Source organism: Lepisma saccharinum, chromosome 14 (genome assembly GCF_977018435.1).
Source record: "Lepisma saccharinum chromosome 14, izLepSacc3.1, whole genome shotgun sequence".
Classification (NCBI taxonomy): Eukaryota; Metazoa; Arthropoda; class Insecta; order Zygentoma; family Lepismatidae; genus Lepisma; species Lepisma saccharinum.
The window spans coordinates 76,155,025-76,173,500 of NC_139242.1; the positions used below are offsets into that span (position 1 = coordinate 76,155,025).

Sequence of the window (18,476 nt, forward strand, 5' to 3'; positions counted from 1 at the left end):
AAACGTATTCAAAATGAAGTGTCAGTATCGGATTTTGTCTCAGCCTACATGTCAAATATTTGCATATCTTGTTGCAAGGTTGATATCTACAGGTTTGTGTCCAGATGCCTTGTGAAACTTTTCTGCATACAACGGAAGTATCCGAGGTTAACGTTGTTACATTACGGCTAAAACACGTACAACCACAGTAACAATCTAATGATGAATCAGAAGTGAATATAATGAATGCCCTGTTAACAGTTGCAAACTATTACATTTGAATCCGGTGCATAGATAAACACAGTCGGCGGAGAGCTTGTATTACTACCACTTATATTATTGTATTTTCAACCATTTTTGTCACTTGCCTCATAATGCCCTGAATAAACATTATATTATGTGTTACTTACTTTTGGAATTTTGAGTTCTTTCATTTCTATTTTGTCATCTGTTCAGTGTGTCACAGACAACTAGTATCAGAAGGACGAAGTGGATGGACTAAATTGTAGATGCTAACTTTGTAACTAGATTTGCAAATGTAAGCTGAGACAAAATTCGATATGACTTCCATTTGAATTCTATTTTCTTTCTACCATTTTTCGTATCGTTTGTTTACTTCCTGTTAGGTTACAGAACGTGTTTTCTCATTATATTTTACGGTACATAATGTGTCTGATTGTAGCTATGTCATTTTTCACAGAATATCTGTGTTCCTGGCAACCCTGGAACGCATCGCTTCACGACGGGATATGACGTCACAAATGCAATCAAATGTTGTGTGTGGTTGCCAGCATTCAGGCGGCAAAACGGGCTTTTTTGAACGACTGTAGCGGCGAAACGATGCGCCAACGAGGAAAATGTTACTGAGAAAAGTTGTTTGTTTTGATGTCCTCTATACGATTCCGTGGTCCGTGGGCGCCATTAAAATGACACCCTGTATATGCATTTTAAAGGCACGTGCTTGATATATTAATTTTTTCCTCCGAAAATGACAACATAAAAAGGGGGGCCCATATTTCGACCTTTTCCTCTAGTGGTCACATTGCACTAGGAAAATCGTCACTTGCGCTGGTCGTTTCATGTGCAGAATGTACCGAAACGGCCAACAAAATGTTACATTGGAAAACCCATTGATGAAAATACAGTGCCCTTTTCGGTCGAGTTGCCAGGGGAACGGCGGGTAGCTCGGCGGGAAGTAAGATCGCATCTGCCGGCATTTAGACCAACAGCTGCACGCTGACTTGCCACTGGACGCGTCAGTGCTTCATTATCCATAGCTGGTGTCCACGTTTGCACGTGTTTGTGAAGTGTTAAGGTGTTCACAAGTGTTTTAGATTGTTTTGTTTTAGTTTACGTATTACTGGTGCTTTTCTGCTGTCTAATAATGCCACGCTATCCGTACAATTTAAAACAACGCATTTTTATGCACGACTCTTACGTCATTACGAATTCTTGTAGGAAAGTTAAAATACGTCTTGCAGCAGAATTCCCAGATGTTCCTGTTTCACACAGAGACAGTGTTCGGATACTTGTAACAAATTTAGGTAATCAGGATCTGTTCTTGATAAGAAGCAAAGGGTAAAACTGCGCGTGCTTGATGAGGAGAAAAGTTGACGTAGGATCAAAAATCTCTCCGGCGCCTTGCTTAAGAAACAGACATTTTCATCACGTCTGCGTGGTGAGTTACCAAGCTTTTAAACCTGAAACCATACATTAGAAGAATTGAAAGGAAGTATCGGGAGGGAAAGTGAAGTAATTTCGGAAGACGAACTGATACGTGTTAGTGAAAATTTCCTTTAAAATTGCCGTAAATGTGTGGATACAGGAGGACAACATTTCCAAACACCTCGTGTAACAAGGTACGTGCTCATTTTAATTGTAACAGTCAATGTAATTGTACGAGCTTCTTTCATTACACAGGCCCAGTTACGCGGATATTGCATCCTTTTTTGCCGGCAGACGCGATCTTACTTTACGCCGCGCTAACCGCCGTTCCGTGGGCGACTCGACCGAAAAAAACACTGTATTATTACAGAGTGAAAGGAGTCGGCTAATGAGATTTTGGACGATTTTCATTATTTGGGCGTATTTTTAATAACGAAAGATCCAGTTAGGGCTTCGCAATTCCGTTGCAACTTTAAGCAGTAGTTTCCGGGGAAAATGTACAGTATATACAACATTGTTATTTTTAAAAGTATTTTTCGCCCTCTCCCTAGACATCGGCAAGCAGTGGCGAAACTGAAATGCAAACACTTCAATTGTCGCGTTTGAAGGTAAGAAACTTTATGGTCTGCCGCCAATTGTATTGATAATGAAAAGTAGATTTCATATCGTTCATGTGTGTTTTTCCTCTTAACAAGTGGAAATAGCAGACATTCGCAGTAGTGAGTCCAGGATTTCGAAAGGCGTGGGGGTATGTGTACCTTTTATAGTCATTCCTCATGTTGCCATCTTTTCCTGCTTTTGACCTTTATTATTATTATTATTATTATTATTATTGAGCCTAAGCAGGGATTATGACCCTCACCAACCCCTCCTTAAGCACGCCACTGGATACTCTGAAGAATCTTGATGCCTCCAGAAAAACCCTGCCGTGGCTGTAAACATGGGGATGGATGCTGAAAAAGGGGCTGTTATGATCCATACCTTCAAGAGTGGGGGAAAGTACAGGTCGTTGGACCGATGGGTTGGACCTTGTAGGGTGTCTGCCTGTTCGGAAGCGTTCGGCTGTTGTCGGCACCGGCAGAGACCAGAGGGATTCGCACCATTCTGCGATGAGCTGGACCTTCTAACACCATTGCCTTTTAATAGGAAACTTGGCGGGAGGGTTCTGCGCGACGGGTAGTACTGGGGCTTCATTTCGATGCGCTAAGATTAGCGAATCTCTTGCGTATTTCGAGCTGTTTCATGCTTGGCTTATTTCGTACAAATATGCGAGTATTCTGACTATTTTTTTTACTTCTTCTCTAAAATATTTAAAATGCAATATCTTTACTTTGCTTGGTCATCGCCGCATCTCCCGATGACCGGATGCCTCGCCTCTGTCGGCAAGTGAGAAACAAACAATTTTCTCCAAAGAAAACTGTCGAAATAGTGTGTATACTGTTACGTACCCAATAGGACCAAGTAATGTGAATAGTTTGCCAAAGACGAATAGAGATGGCAGCACCAGGCGTGCAAGGTTAAGAATTGGCACAAAATATGTGAATAACTTTATAAATGAGAACAAAGCAAATTGGAAAGATGAAAAACAATAGAATATATTATAAGAAGACAAAAAATAAATATGAAAGAAGTAAATTAATATACATATCTTATAAATCAAATCAATGATCACATGTAAGTTAATATGAAAATTAAGGAAGTCAAAGCACTGATACAAGTTTGTGTCTTTGAACAGATATTGCATCTGTATGATTGATTTACCATTTCCTATAGGGGAAATTTTGTTTACATCAGTGGCGAGCGCGTTCCGATCGACGCCCCACAGCACTTTTTGGTTGCGCAGTTTAACTGTAGCACCTACTTGGATGCGCATGTCAATCGGCTGCACCAAGTATACACTTTGTTGTACCTAGTTAGTGGTGGCGCGTTCCGATCGAAGCCCCAAGGGAGGATATTAGTATTATTCCCAAAGCTTAAAGGAAAAAGTTGGTAAAGGATAAAGGAATTCGTTAATTAGTCAAAACCTAAATAAATTGAAATCCAGAGGGAAGTTCTCAAAGAAGATAAGAAGGAAGTCCCGATCCAGAACGTCCATTAAGAGGGAAGTCCATATCCTCCATATTAAGAAGGAAGTCTAGATCCAGACCGTCCATTGAGAAGGAAGTTCCGATCCAGGCCGTCCATCAAGAAGGAAGTCCCAACCCAGAACGTCCATTAAGAGGGAAGTCCAGACTGTCCATTGAGAAGGAAGTTTCGATCCAGATCTGCCCATTACAATGGAGGAAGAAGATTGAGATGAAAATTGACTGTAAACGAGAAAATTATAGAAGAATGTAGCTTATCATGTAAAATTCTTACTCCATGTATCCTGTGTTTAAATAATATATTCGCTTAAACGTCTCCATTGGAAGGCATCCTGTCTGGTTTCGTTGTCTACAAAGAACCCTACCCTGTAGATAAGCTAGCTGAGTTTTAAGTTTAAGGTTTATGTACCTTTGCACCAAATGAAGGTAGCATTAAATAAATGGCGACCAACTTTTGGGGCTAGAGAATTAGGAACCAGACAGTGAAGAGAGAAAGAATAATTGAAAATGGAGGAAAAGGATAAAGATGGAAATGAGAATGGAGAAGCTACAATGAAGGAAGACGGAGAAAAAAGGGAAACTTTCATTTGTTGCGGAGAGGAAGGAAACAAGGAAGAAATTATTTTCTGTGTCACATGTAAAGAAATGAAACATTGGACGTGCGAAGGAATAAGAAAGGAGAAATACATAGCAATAAGTAAAAGGGAAGAAGATTATACATGTAAGGAATGCAAGAAGGAAAAGCTAAAAGAAAAGCAGAAGAAGACAGAAGAAATAAACTTGATGGAAATGTTCCAAAAGCTGTCAATGCAGATAAATGAAAATAACAGAGAACTGAAGAAGATTGAAGAAGTAAAAGAAAAGTTGGAAGAAAATAACAGAGAAGTGAAAGAAAGGCTCGATGAAAATAGTAGAAAATTAGAAGAAGTAAGAAATGAAAGCAAGAAAATGTACGAGAAAATAACCGAGACATGTGAAGAAAATAGAAGATCATTGGAAAAGAAGATAGAAGAAACAACATTGCTAATTGAAAACAAAAGCGTGGATATAAATAGGACGATCGAGGAAGAAGTTTCAAAACTTAGAGAGGAGAATATACACAGAACCAACAGTATGGAAAGAAAATTTTTTCGAAATAAATCGCAAATAGAAGCAGTATCTTCCAGAATAGAAGAAAATGAAAACAAGATAGAATTAGCCGTTTCAAGAACAGAAGAAAATGACAGCAAGACAGAAGTAGATGTTTCCAGAATAGAAGAAAACGAAAACGAGATAGGAGAAGCGAAGGTCATGATAGAAGATAGAAGTTGGAATATGAAAGAAGAAAGGTTCAATGACGAGCATGACAGCAAGACAGAAGAAGTAGCTATAAAGTTACGAGAAGAAAACACTCAGGAACTTAAAGAGGTCAATCAAGAGGAAGATGAGAAAATAGAAGAAGAAGAAAGAGGAATAGAAAGAGATGAAAAATTTAGTTGTCAATGTAATGATGAAGAAATCCATGTCAAAATGAAGATGAAAGAAGAAAGTTCCAGTGAGGAGTCTCTGACGGAGGAAGAAAAGAAGCATACACATAACCGAAGATGTAAACAAAGAAGGAAGAAAAGTAAAATGAGATTTAGATATATTCACGTAAAGACATGGATGAAGAAGAAGAGAAAAAAATTAAAAATAGAAAAGAACATGAAGAAAGTTAATAATATGCTAAGAAGGGTCGACATAGATCAAACGGATTTTGATTCTACTTCGCCAAAGAGAAGGAAGAAGAAGACGAGACGGAAAAGACAAGGAGAGCATGCATTTGATGAAGATCTAGAACAGAAGAAGTCTTGGCAGAAACCAGATTGGAAGAAGAGAGAAATGAAAGTAATTTCTTTATTAGAAGAAAGTTGGAAGAGGAGGAAGAAGGATCTTGAGAAGAATAGAAAAGAAAATAGAAGAAATAGAAGAAAAATAGGAAGAAAAAAAGAAAACAAGATAGTGACAAACAACGAGTATTTGAAAGAATTGGAAGATACAAATAGGACTGACTAGTGCTAAGTATGGAGATGTTATGATTTACAGACTGGCAAGCGTATGTTTCTAAAATTATTAAAGTTCTCTGAAAAAGTTCCAGTTCACCAGAAGAAAAATTTAGTTACTGTAAAAAGATATACGTATATATATGATAGTCATCGTTGGAGGAAAATCTATTCTGCAAGTGATATCTTAAGAAAGAATGATAAATGCTAATTTATGTCACCACTCGATTGAACAATGAGACTGATAGTGAAAGATCAAACCTGTAAAAGAAGAGATGCCAAAGAAAGTAATATGGAAAATGGATGTAAACTTTTCAATTGTACGAACAGAAGAGAAAGAAGAGAACAGTTAGGCACAGAAGGAAGTTAATCATGAAGAAAACTCTCAGGGAAAGGAGAAGAAAATATGAAAGAAGATCGAATAGTATCAGTAAAACATATTCTTTGTAAGCTTAGACGATTAAAAGTCATCGTGTATTTAGAAAAGTGCAAATGAAACGGGTTGTAATCCCAGAAGTTAGAAAAAGAATCTGTTGTATTCCGAGAATCGGTTGTAATCCCAGAAAATAAATATATCTAGATACATGCTGATATGAAATTAGGCTGATGTGAAGAATTATTGTAGCTGATGGAAACACTTAGATGGTCAACTTAGAGAAGAGAGAGAGTTCTTTGAAACGGAAAAATCTGAGCTAACTGATAATCTGTAGAGAGATTGCTGAAAGAAGAAAAGTGAAACGAAAATTACTTTTTGGCAGGACATGGTCAGGTAAAGACTATCTTGGAGAGATTATATGAGCAGACTTGCAGGAGATGAGCTATTGAAGAATTATATTTTGTATCTAGAAATAACTTAAGATGTCACGAATATTTCCGGAACGGTGAAAAGATATCTAGGAACGAAAATAGAAAGAAGAGATAAATCGAGAGATGAGGAAAAATGCTGCATGCCAGGAGATATAATTTCACAGTGAAAGTGAAAAGCAATGTAAGCAGAGAAAGCTATCAAAAAGTTATTTTTCATATATGAAGGCCCATATGAAGTGATAAGTATTTTTAGAAATACAGTTCTTCTAAAGCACATAAAAACAGATGTAGAAAGGAGAGAGAATTTAGATAACATTAGAAGATATAATTGTACAGAAGAGAAGAAAGAAAGCGTCAAGAAGAAATAATAGACTTGTACATATATAATTTGAAAAAAAATGTATCTGCATATATATATATATATTACGACAATTTTTTTTATGGCCAACGGGGGGAATATTGTGTTACGTACCCAATAGGACCAAGTAATGTGAATAGTTTGCCAAAGACGAATAGAGATGGCAGCACCAGGCGTGCAAGGTTAAGAATTGGCACAAAATATGTGAATAACTTTATAAATGAGAACAAAGCAAATTGGAAAGATGAAAAACAATAGAATATATTATAAGAAGACAAAAAATAAATATGAAAGAAGTAAATTAATATACATATCTTATAAATCAAATCAATGATCACATGTAAGTTAATATGAAAATTAAGGAAGTCAAAGCACTGATACAAGTTTGTGTCTTTGAACAGATATTGCATCTGTATGATTGATTTACCATTTCCTATAGGGGAAATTTTGTTTACATCAGTGGCGAGCGCGTTCCGATCGACGCCCCACAGCACTTTTTGGTTGCGCAGTTTAACTGTAGCACCTACTTGGATGCGCATGTCAATCGGCTGCACCAAGTATACACTTTGTTGTACCTAGTTAGTGGTGGCGCGTTCCGATCGAAGCCCCAAGGGAGGATATTAGTATTATTCCCAAAGCTTAAAGGAAAAAGTTGGTAAAGGATAAAGGAATTCGTTAATTAGTCAAAACCTAAATAAATTGAAATCCAGAGGGAAGTTCTCAAAGAAGATAAGAAGGAAGTCCCGATCCAGAACGTCCATTAAGAGGGAAGTCCATATCCTCCATATTAAGAAGGAAGTCTAGATCCAGACCGTCCATTGAGAAGGAAGTTCCGATCCAGGCCGTCCATCAAGAAGGAAGTCCCAACCCAGAACGTCCATTAAGAGGGAAGTCCAGACTGTCCATTGAGAAGGAAGTTTCGATCCAGATCTGCCCATTACAATGGAGGAAGAAGATTGAGATGAAAATTGACTGTAAACGAGAAAATTATAGAAGAATGTAGCTTATCATGTAAAATTCTTACTCCATGTATCCTGTGTTTAAATAATATATTCGCTTAAACGTCTCCATTGGAAGGCATCCTGTCTGGTTTCGTTGTCTACAAAGAACCCTACCCTGTAGATAAGCTAGCTGAGTTTTAAGTTTAAGGTTTATGTACCTTTGCACCAAATGAAGGTAGCAATACATTGTACAATTTAGCTGGTAGTTTTGTATACTGAAGCCTAAGACTATTTGTGTGCGAGCCCAGATTCATGGAACTTGTATTACATCTTTTTTCTGTAGTTTCTTCAATTCATTCGGAATACTTCCACACCATGGGCGACCGGAAGAGGTCCACGGCCCCACCTGGAAAATGAAAGTCAACCAAAAAATATATAATTCACACATATAATTTCATTTCAGCCACAATAATATGTCTTAATTATTGCATGAACATGATAAATTCAAATGGAAGCAATGTTTTTTGAGGGGGAAAACACTATTAGGGGGGAGAATGTGCTTTGTTTGCCCCGCCTGGAAAAAATCCTGCGGACGCCCATGCACACAACCTCTCTCCACAGGGTCTTGAACGTTACAATATCTCTCTTTCTCCATCCCGTGAATAAGGAGGAATGAAAAACGGGGATTTCCCGATCTCACGCAAAACTCACGGAGGGAATCGATATAACACCCCATGAGACATTCCTTGTAGTTGTATTAGTTGCACGACCCTTTTCTGCTTCTTTCGATTAATCGTGACATTGAGGGTGGTATGATTAACATTTAACAGTAAAGTAGAGGTAGAATACTGCGTATGCACTTGAAAATGTTTGAAATTTATGGAAACCGTGACATATGGATCGTCAATTTCCCATAAGTTAGTCTCGAGGAAACATACTTATCCAAACAACCCTTCCAATTCATAGATTTAATGTAACCTCGAGTGTTTTCATAGATCGTTGCTAAGTCAGCGTCATAAAAGCCCTTTGACTTTACACAAAGGGAGTTGTTTGTCTGGAATCTTTGTAAAGAGCGGGGATGTAATTGACATACCGGCCCCATTCAGTATTCTTCTTCTTTGACAGCTTTTGTGTGCAGAATTAGATCAATGACGTCAAGATCTGTTGACTTTAGGATGTTGCCTAGACAACAACAGGAAGGTAGGTCGCTCTACGTTCTATAAATTGTTTGAGGGCATGAGCAGTCAATTAAGAAGGGCACAGAGTACAATAGTTTGCATGGGATAAATAGGTCGTCCAATATATTTGGTATCAAGCAGGTGCGTCGCATGATAATGTTCGCATGAGCACGTGAACACTCATGTACGAGGGCCACTATTTATATTTTGAGCCTTGGCAACACTGATTGAAGTTAGGCGCGATTTGACGTTTGCACGGAATCGTCTGGCATTATTGACCATAACGTACTTCAAATGTTTTGTCAATAGCTTCATTTGTGTTGTTTATGTTGCCTTGGAGATTGCGCGACAACAATAAAATGGAATTAACTCGTGAACATTTTCGTGCGATGATTTTTTTACGATTTTCGACGTGGATTATCAAGACAAGAGTGCATCGATCAACTTACTTCCACATTTGGCGATGAAGCCCCATCCTTTGCCACTGTGAAACGCTGTTAGGCTCAAAAAATAAATAGTGACCCTCGTATATGTCTTAAATTACGTACATATTAAATGCACACAGACACACACGTATATTTATTCGAAGAAATACTATGTTTGATGTACGAGTATATACACACAATTTACTCTGACACGACTTCTTTCACGTCTGATAACTTTTTTAGATAGTTGGTAACACTGACTCCCACGGTGTTCCACGAAGGGCGCTGAACACAATTGCTGTGCGTGTTGCATAAAGCTGACAGCTAAGGGGCTGTAGGCCACTATACCCGGAAGATGTTCACTTCGTTGTGCGAACACTGATGCAAGCGACAATATTTCTTACATTCGGCACCAGAGTGCAGCATATACAAGGCATGTCTATGGAGACTCGAAAAGGTCTGTGCTACATATTTGCGAACTTTAGCGACAATTCGCTAAACCTGGCGGATTATAAGGGAGAGAGAGACAATTTCCCCTAGGTCCTTCTTGTATTACTTCAAATTAAAGCTGTACTTCAAATATAGCGTGATTTTGGGAGGAAATTGTTGAAAATAAATTGAACTGTTATTCTCACTTTTTCAATTGAATATGAAGTTAACAAGGGAGAGGAGTAAATCTGCATTCAGTACAAAAATATTATTGTGAACACTCGTATGCGAACTGCACGCGACGCCACTGGTATCAAGTACCAAGAATTGAAAAGGTATTATGCCAATTCCCTAACAAAAATATGTTTCTGTATATTATCTGCTTTCTTAAAAGTTTTACAAGGATTGGAGGAACATTACAGCCTGTCACGCTGCTGCCACGTGATTAGGGGATCGAACTTCACTTCTGGCTTTCGAGATTGCAGTCTGTTGTTGCTTTCAAGTAGCTCCACAATTGTCCTCACGATGCTGGCTCTTGGGAGCTCCCACCGGAAATCGAACCCTGAACCCTTCGCACCGCAACTAACCATTCGGCTACACGGAAACTCTCCCTCTTTCTCTCACACACACACATACATGGGGGAAGGTGTGTCTGTGTGTTTGTGTATACATCGTTGCATATTTTCACCATTCATTTCTTGTCTTCTTTTCAACGTATTTGCTACAAACACTGTTTCAGATTCCATTCATTGCAATTTATTATTATTATTAATATTAAATAAACATATATTTCCGGATGCACTGTATCACTTTAATTTAGTTTATCAATATATTCCCATATGGATAATATTTTTAATTTAAGAAGTACTATGTACGTATGATTGACGTTAATATATCTGAATCTACTTTTTATATTACAATATACGAGGTGGTATCAAAAAGTTCCTGGAATAGAACCCGACACACGTTCACTCAACAGTCTCTCTCTTCAGACTGCGTCATGCGATCATATCGCAAACTACCACAACGGAGCACAAGGTTGCCAGATGTTATTACTCGAGTCAGGTTTGCCAGTGGAGAAATTCCAGAAAGTTTTCGATACCACTTTGTATGACCGTGCCAAAATTTCATTGCTTCTTCTCTTGCTTTCAGGTTCGTGGTCAGGAACAATGACCAGGAACAGTTGGCGCGCCTAAAGCTTGGGCAGCGGATTGGACACCGCTGGTCTCACAAGCCGAGTGATATGCATTTCTGGATAGACAAACGTAGTCAGAACTGTGCTCTTAGTGGTAGGCCCAGAGTTCCCCCGTCCCTCGCCCGGCGACGTAAGTACCTCGCCGGCTCCATGGTGACTCCTGTCCACCGTTTCCAGCCGATCGAATCAATCCGCGAGCAGAGCAGCCGCAGGAGTTCGAGGAGGCGCCGCGACCACTCGGAGTTCCTGCGGCGCCAGGCCAGGGAGCGCCACAGGGAAGCGGAGACCCATCTCAACACCCTCAACTCCAACCTCAGCTTCCGAGGGTCCAGGGATCCCAGCCCCAACAGCTCGGATCCCAACGTCTCCGCGTGCAACAGTTTCCTCCAGCAGCCGTCCGTCAACGGGTCGGTCGTGCACTCGGCGCGCGGAGGCGCTCACGTCGAGCTCAGCAGCGGCGACGCCAATGGCTTCCTGGATCTGTCCGGCGACGGCGCCCACGCGCGCGCGTCCAGGACGATGCTGTACAACGGCAACGGGAGCGAGTCTCCGCGCGTGCCCGTCGGCCATCTCAAGTGCGGGATATGGGCGAGCTTCGCCCTGGCAACGATCTTCGTCGGAGGGGTCAAGGTCATATTCGACCACCACAGCGGGATCGGGTACGAGGTGATCGTGTTGTCTGTCCTCGTGGTCGTCTTCTTCGTCGTCGGATGCAGCGTGTCCATCTGCCGCATGAGGACTCGGCGGTATCTCGCTGCGAGGACGGTGTGCGACGACGACAACCACGACAACGGAGTCGCGCGGTGCAACGAGGTGAACGAGCGTGCTGGCGATTTCCGTCAGGTGCGAGTGTCGCAAAGCCAGCCGAACATCCAGGAGGTGATGCAGCCGGGGGGAATCCCCCGCTCGCAGTCTTCGCAGCACACCATCTATCTCTCCAGCCCCACGGAAGCGTGGACGGCTCCGCTTTCGCCCGTGTCGGACCACGCCGGCGACCCCCCTCCGTACCACATAGCCATCCTCCTTCCCCAGCCGTCGCTTCACATCATCTTGCCCAGGCAAGACAGCACGGAGACGCCGCCGCCCTCGTACGAGAAAGCAACGAGTTAATCTCCTACAATGCGGACAGATATGCGCAATTGACCTGACTTGATGCACTGCCAAGAGATGCTTCCTTTGAATGAGCAGATATGCAGATTGAGCCCGGCTCTAGTTCTCGGTTGATGTAACCAACAGGAAATACCACTACTTTCCTTCTAATCTCAACTCCCTATCTCAGGTCTCTTCCAACAGTTGCCTTCTTATGGATAAAACTAACAATCAGCGTTTGAAGTGGAAATTACCAGCTTTAGTCGAACCTTGAGGCTAGTTGGGGAGATGATCCTATGGGGGGATGCTTTGCGAAAATACTGCTAGCTGGGGGATACCATCCCACTCATTTCGAGCACTGCTAATAATAAAAATATGAAGAAAAATCACACGGACACATGGGAAGATGGGAAAACGCACTATTTGACTACCCAAAAACGTCACACACCCTCTTCACAAAATTCTTGGGCATGCTAATCTCTTAATGCACTAATAAGGGACCTGTGCAAGCATCAGCCAATATAAGATTTCAAAAAATACCTAAAATAACATTCACATCTTGATTGGAAATTCCATCGCTACAACTGGGAATAATTGATGACGAAACAATGTTCATCAAATTAATGTAAAAAGCCTAGTTTTTGGTGGGTTCCTAAAATACATTAAATTTCATCTTTGGTAATGGAAGGAATCTCTGATATTTGAAAGACACCAGAGTACAAACAATTATTGCACAACTGAATAATGCTTTGATAAGGGCGAAACCAGAAGGGAATGAGCAGTTACCTTGCCCTGCGTACTTGCTCATTGGGATACACCGAATGTTTTATGTAGGTGTCGAGGATATGTACAGTGGAATCTTAAAGATTCGAACTCCAAGGGGACACGAATAAAATTCGAATTAACAAAAACAAGAATCATTAAAGATGATTTTAAGGGGAATAAACTCCAGTTTGACTTACCGAGTAATTCGAATTTTCCAAGTTCGAATTAAAAATATTCCACTGCATATTTATTCTTTCTCGAAGACGAAGATGGGCGTCAGGCTGAACCTGGCAGGAAGCCTAGATTTGACTCAGGCTTTGCTGATACAGTAGGGAAGTGCTGGTAGGCGGTTTCAAATTAAATGTAATTTTTCAAGTTTGTTTGGTTTGAAATACAGTAACACAACATATTTTCACAAGGAACAGAAAAAGCGAACAGAGCAGCTGCAAAGTCAAATTTCCTTACACACATGGAGAAGTCACGGTGGTTCAGTCAGTAGGGTGTCTGACTAACACGTGAGAGGCGGAGGTTCGATTCCAGGAGTGGGTGATTTAAGCAGGAATTTTTCAGTGAATGTTCCTGCATGTAGCATCTCTGGCGTTCACCCAAGCTCTAACAGTGGGTACCTAGTAGCAACCCTCTGTGGTATATAAAGGTGGCCAGAGCATGGTGTGATACCATTACCTCCAAGATTGTGAATGCGTGAAACCTCACCTCCACATCCCCCCTGCCCCTAATATGCCTTCAAGATGTGTTGTAACGTGCAGGAGGAGTTCATAAACCCGAACTTTCCACACAGAAAATAATTCCATCGGTGTAAAAATTACTGTTCAACCATGAAAGATGCACTAGGCTCAAGTGGACAAATCCAAACACAAAAAGGGAAGTAGGTAGAAATGCATGGCACTACACTCTGGGTTTTAGATGGATATTTAGCTTGTATACATTAGGTTGCTTGTTTGTTATTATGGCCCACTTTTTACTAGTGACATCACCATGCTTGTCAGCAGCAGACGATTTACAAGTTACCTACTTCCCCATCTCTGTCCCACTTACAATCATCACCCTTATTTTGCCATTAGACTTGTTCAGTTAGCAAATGTGCACAACCCGACTAACGCAGATGGACTGTGTGCCAAATTCCAACTTGGCAACTGACAGGGACGTATTAAATAGCATCACTGTTGTGTCAAGGTTACTATTAATTAAGAACGATCCTCGCATGACATGCAGAAGACATATTCATTACCTTAGAAATATCTCGAAGTCGATAAAATAAAAATGAACACTGCACAAACACATCTAAAACAACATTTTGCACGATGTTTGTACAGTGGGATCCATGAGCATTACCGTGCAAATTGTCCATGACTAGTTTCATTCAATTTTCTTTTACATCCTATGTGTTTTTAAGCAATGGATTTTTATGTATTCGGGTGCAGAAGTTGTCAAGAGCTTGTTTCTTTTAATTCTTGAAGCACTTATTGGGTCAAATAAAGTGCACGAACATGGTGATGGACAATTTGCATGGTAATACTCATGGATCCCACTGTACATCATCAGGTTACATCAGGGACTGAGACAGGTGAAAAGGCTAAAAGTGTTACTACGTTTGGTTGATGTAGATTCCATATGAGATACAATTACTTTGAAGTTTGTAAACACATCTTGCTGTCATAAAGCTATAGAATTATGCAAATCCTGTGAAGGCTTCACCCCAGTTAGCATGCAAATTATTCCAGGCTTACCACAGTCTGTCAAAGTTAGCTTGATATGGCATGCTTGGTGTGAGCTCGTCGTCATATACTTCGCAAAGTGAGATTTTTGCTTCCATGGGCAAGAGCGGGAAGCATCACATGGCAAAGTCTGGTTTTCTTGATTGAAAGTTGCTTCAAACTTACAGCATTCATTAACACTCTTGAAGCAAACTTATTCACTTAACATAACAAGCACGTTTCAACTTTGAAGTAAGCTTAAGGTGCTGTCTGGAAAAGTATATCTATGAGTCGATGTGGTCCTTTACCCCAGTATCATAAATATGGATCCCATTATGACAAATACATAGCCTCAGTTTGATTACATAAATAAGAATGTTTCTACCATGGGTAGCATCTCTTGGGTAACATAGAAAGTCAGGTCAAATGAAGTGAAGAGAATCACCCACTTGACTTCATATCTGTCGCTGTTGTTCTACTTGTGATTATATAAAAGGGCAGCATCTTCAGATGATCTTAGTGTTGTAAATGTACCTAAAAACAGGATAATACAACTTAGTGGGGATAGAAAAGGGATTTTTATTGTCTGCACTAGCTCAGTCAGTGATAATAAATCCTTAACTTACATTCCACCACAAAATGGTTCTTGCTTCCTCAAATATAATATAAAAGTTTTTTAAGTCGATCTTCTCGCTTCCGTAAAAAGTGATTTAATTCAACACTACTAAAATAATAAGTATTATAAACCTGGAACTTTTACTAGGCCTAATCCACCACTAAGTCAAATCTTCTGAAGTGCTGCTACAAGATCCTTCTTCAGTGCCAAATAAATGTTAAATGACAATTTGAACACATGTGTGTCCTACAAAGATAAAAAAAGCAAAATCCAAAAGGCCTAAAATTATCTTCATTTTACTATGATAGAAAAATGTAATTAAGACCTTTTTTTTTTCAGATTGCTTGTTGCATATTTTGTTCTGTCATATTACAAATATTGACATCTTTTCCTATAATTTTTTAAATACCATTTCGTTTTAAGTATTTGCATTAATCAGGCTCGATGCTTTAGACAAATATATTCCTAAGGAAAAAGGCCACTTGTACAAATTGTTGATTATAGGACATTTTTGAACACTCTAGAAGGTAGGTTATTTAATCTGTGAAAGGTATGTTACTCAAAAATTAACCAGAATAAGAAGATGGTACAAGATTGAGCTCTACAAAAGAAAAAAACAAAGAGAAAAACGTGATGTTATTTACCAACGAACAGTTCAAAAGCATTTTTTGCATGATTTCGTCTTGACCACAACTGAAGATGGAGGTATGTATTTGGTGTATGTATAGTTTCTCTTTAATATTCACTACACACCTAAAACTTCGAACTTCGTTTTTGCCACATCTCTTCCTAGAACATCTTATTTGAAGAAAATGCATGGAAAAACCTGGTGCATACTCAAGAGTTTTTACAGACCTATCAAGTTTGATGAAGATAGTGAGAAATTAAATCAGTGCATGACAGTCTTTCATAGACATTCAGTGTGTTAGCCACTGTGGTGGTGAGCGCCTTCTTCCAACGTGGCATTTCTACTTGAAACAATGGAACTTTGACATATGTGACCCTTTACAAAGTCTACCTTGCATCAATAATGGTACCGAGACAGTGTACAGACTTGAACCACAATAGCTGTTTTATTCGCCACCTAATCTTTAAAAAGGAAAAAGTACATTGTGTTCCATGAATACATTTTAAAATTAAAATAAGTGATTTCTATCAAAACAAATGTGTTATGTTAGAGACTAAAATGGATTTTCATTGTTCAAAATAAGTATAATCTTGTGTTAATTCAATGACAAACATCAGCTTCAGCAATTATCTAGTTTCAAAATCACAAGGAGCCTGAAACCAATTTGATCTCGGTACCATTCTCAATAATTTTTTGTCTATTAACCTATTTGCTCGAGTTATTCGCAAATGAATTTCAGGAACCCTGAAACTCACTGGCGCAAGCATGCACTGGAAAAAAAAAAGCATGAAATTCAAGAACAATTACAGAATTATAAAAAAACTTACAATATTATAAAAAACTTACAATCTTATAGCACAAAATGTTTCTTCAGAAAGGCCTTTTTGCATTGCCAGTAATCAATGGTCCACTATTTTACATGTACAGCACTGTTGTTACACATTTTACTGATGTTCTCCTACGTGTTTATTCCTTCTACGTACAATTCACATTGTTTATGCATGCATGCACATATGTTAGCACTTGTATATAGACTCATGTACATACATTTATGAATATATAACCATATATATTAAATATATACACACACACTCATACACTAACCCCATTTTCTTGAAGGACCTTTTTTTGGTATATATATATATTATAATATTTAAACGTATGCCTATACACTTTTTGATGTTAAATTTTCATATTTTTAATGTTTATTGTTATCTGACTGTTCATGTGAGTTTTGCATATCCTTCTCAATTTGAAATATGTATATATATTGTATATACTTGGTTCGGAGAGACATGAATGGCTTTTGACAGACAAAGGTTGGTGTCAAACAGGAAAGAAGTTTTCATGTATTGTACCTACCAGTAATTAGTCATTGATATTACTGTGGAAATATTTATATATGTGTGTGTATGTGTGCCAAAAAATTTAAGTCATATTTTGTATTATTGTTATTTTAAAGCCCTTCTGTTTGTTACTGATCAATTTTTAGTGTTTTCATAATTACTGTCAGTCTGTTTGAGATGTTTATTCTCCTCAAATCCCTATCCTATTCTTCAGGTTTAGATGAAAGGCAGAGAAAAATAATTGAATTTATCTTTGCTCTTGTTCTTCTGAATAGGGAAGAATGCATGATTACTAGAAGTCACACTCAGGAGAGTGTGGATGGAAAATATCATGTCCCCTTTGTTCTGCCAATTACACTGATAAGCTTTAACTTCTATTTATATCGCTTGAAGAACAATGGATAGTGCATTAGAAAACTAAATGGATGGTAAGGAAGTGGGTAGGGGGGGGGGGGGGTTGTGTTGCCAAAAAAGTAATGTAACATCAGTAGCTTGATCACTGGTGTACACAGGATTTGTTTTCGGAGCGGGCTGGAATTGTGAAGGTGGATATTCCACAACTGCATTCGGGGGGGCCTACACTATAAAGTAGATCATGAGGAAATTCACCTGGATTGGTTGTGAAGGCTTCCTCTTTTTCCAGCAAATAAAATTTTAAGCAGAATTTATACTCAATTTTAATTCCAGCTAAATTCCTGGAATTCTCAATCAATAAATGTGTTTGCTCAATGTTCTAATCATTTTCTTTTTTACTGTAAGTTCCCATTATTGCAACTCAACAAATATACATTTCTGAGCCTATGTGAATGGAAACTTATTTTCACGTCCAATATATGTAGAAAATATGTCCTGAAAGCATATACCACTGTTAATTTAACCCCACTGGTATTTTTTATTATTAACTGCAATATTAGTGTTTTGCTTTCAGTTTGCCATTTATGATTTATTTCAAAGACAACTTCACTTCAGAAGGTCTTAAAACTCTTTCATAATACGTACAATCTGACTTAAAATACATATTTGAATTTAAACATTGTGTGCAAACTATATCCAAAATTGGGTAACATACAAAGTGAGATAGCTACATTGAGTGGCCAAACAAGAGGTATAATTTTTTAACATATGTTGCAATCGAATTGAATTTAACCAACATAAATAATCATAATGTATATAATATATTTGTGTATGGTGTAAAAATCAATGCATTGAAATGATTTCTAATTACACTATAGCAG

At 38.9% G+C, this 18,476-nt stretch overlaps 1 protein-coding gene across 1 annotated transcript in view; it reads left to right on the forward strand.

The window, feature by feature from the left end:
• The window catches only part of LOC145999042 (uncharacterized), a 75,996-nt gene extending 58,331 nt beyond the window's left edge, over positions 1-17,665 (forward strand). The window contains exon 2 of the mRNA XM_083135975.1: positions 11,040-17,665. Within this exon, the coding sequence (XP_082992101.1) occupies positions 11,131-12,192 (1,062 nt within the window). The 5' untranslated portion in view covers positions 11,040-11,130 and the 3' untranslated portion in view covers positions 12,193-17,665. The remainder of the gene's footprint in view (positions 1-11,039) is intronic.
• The last annotated feature ends 811 nt before the right edge of the window (positions 17,666-18,476 follow it).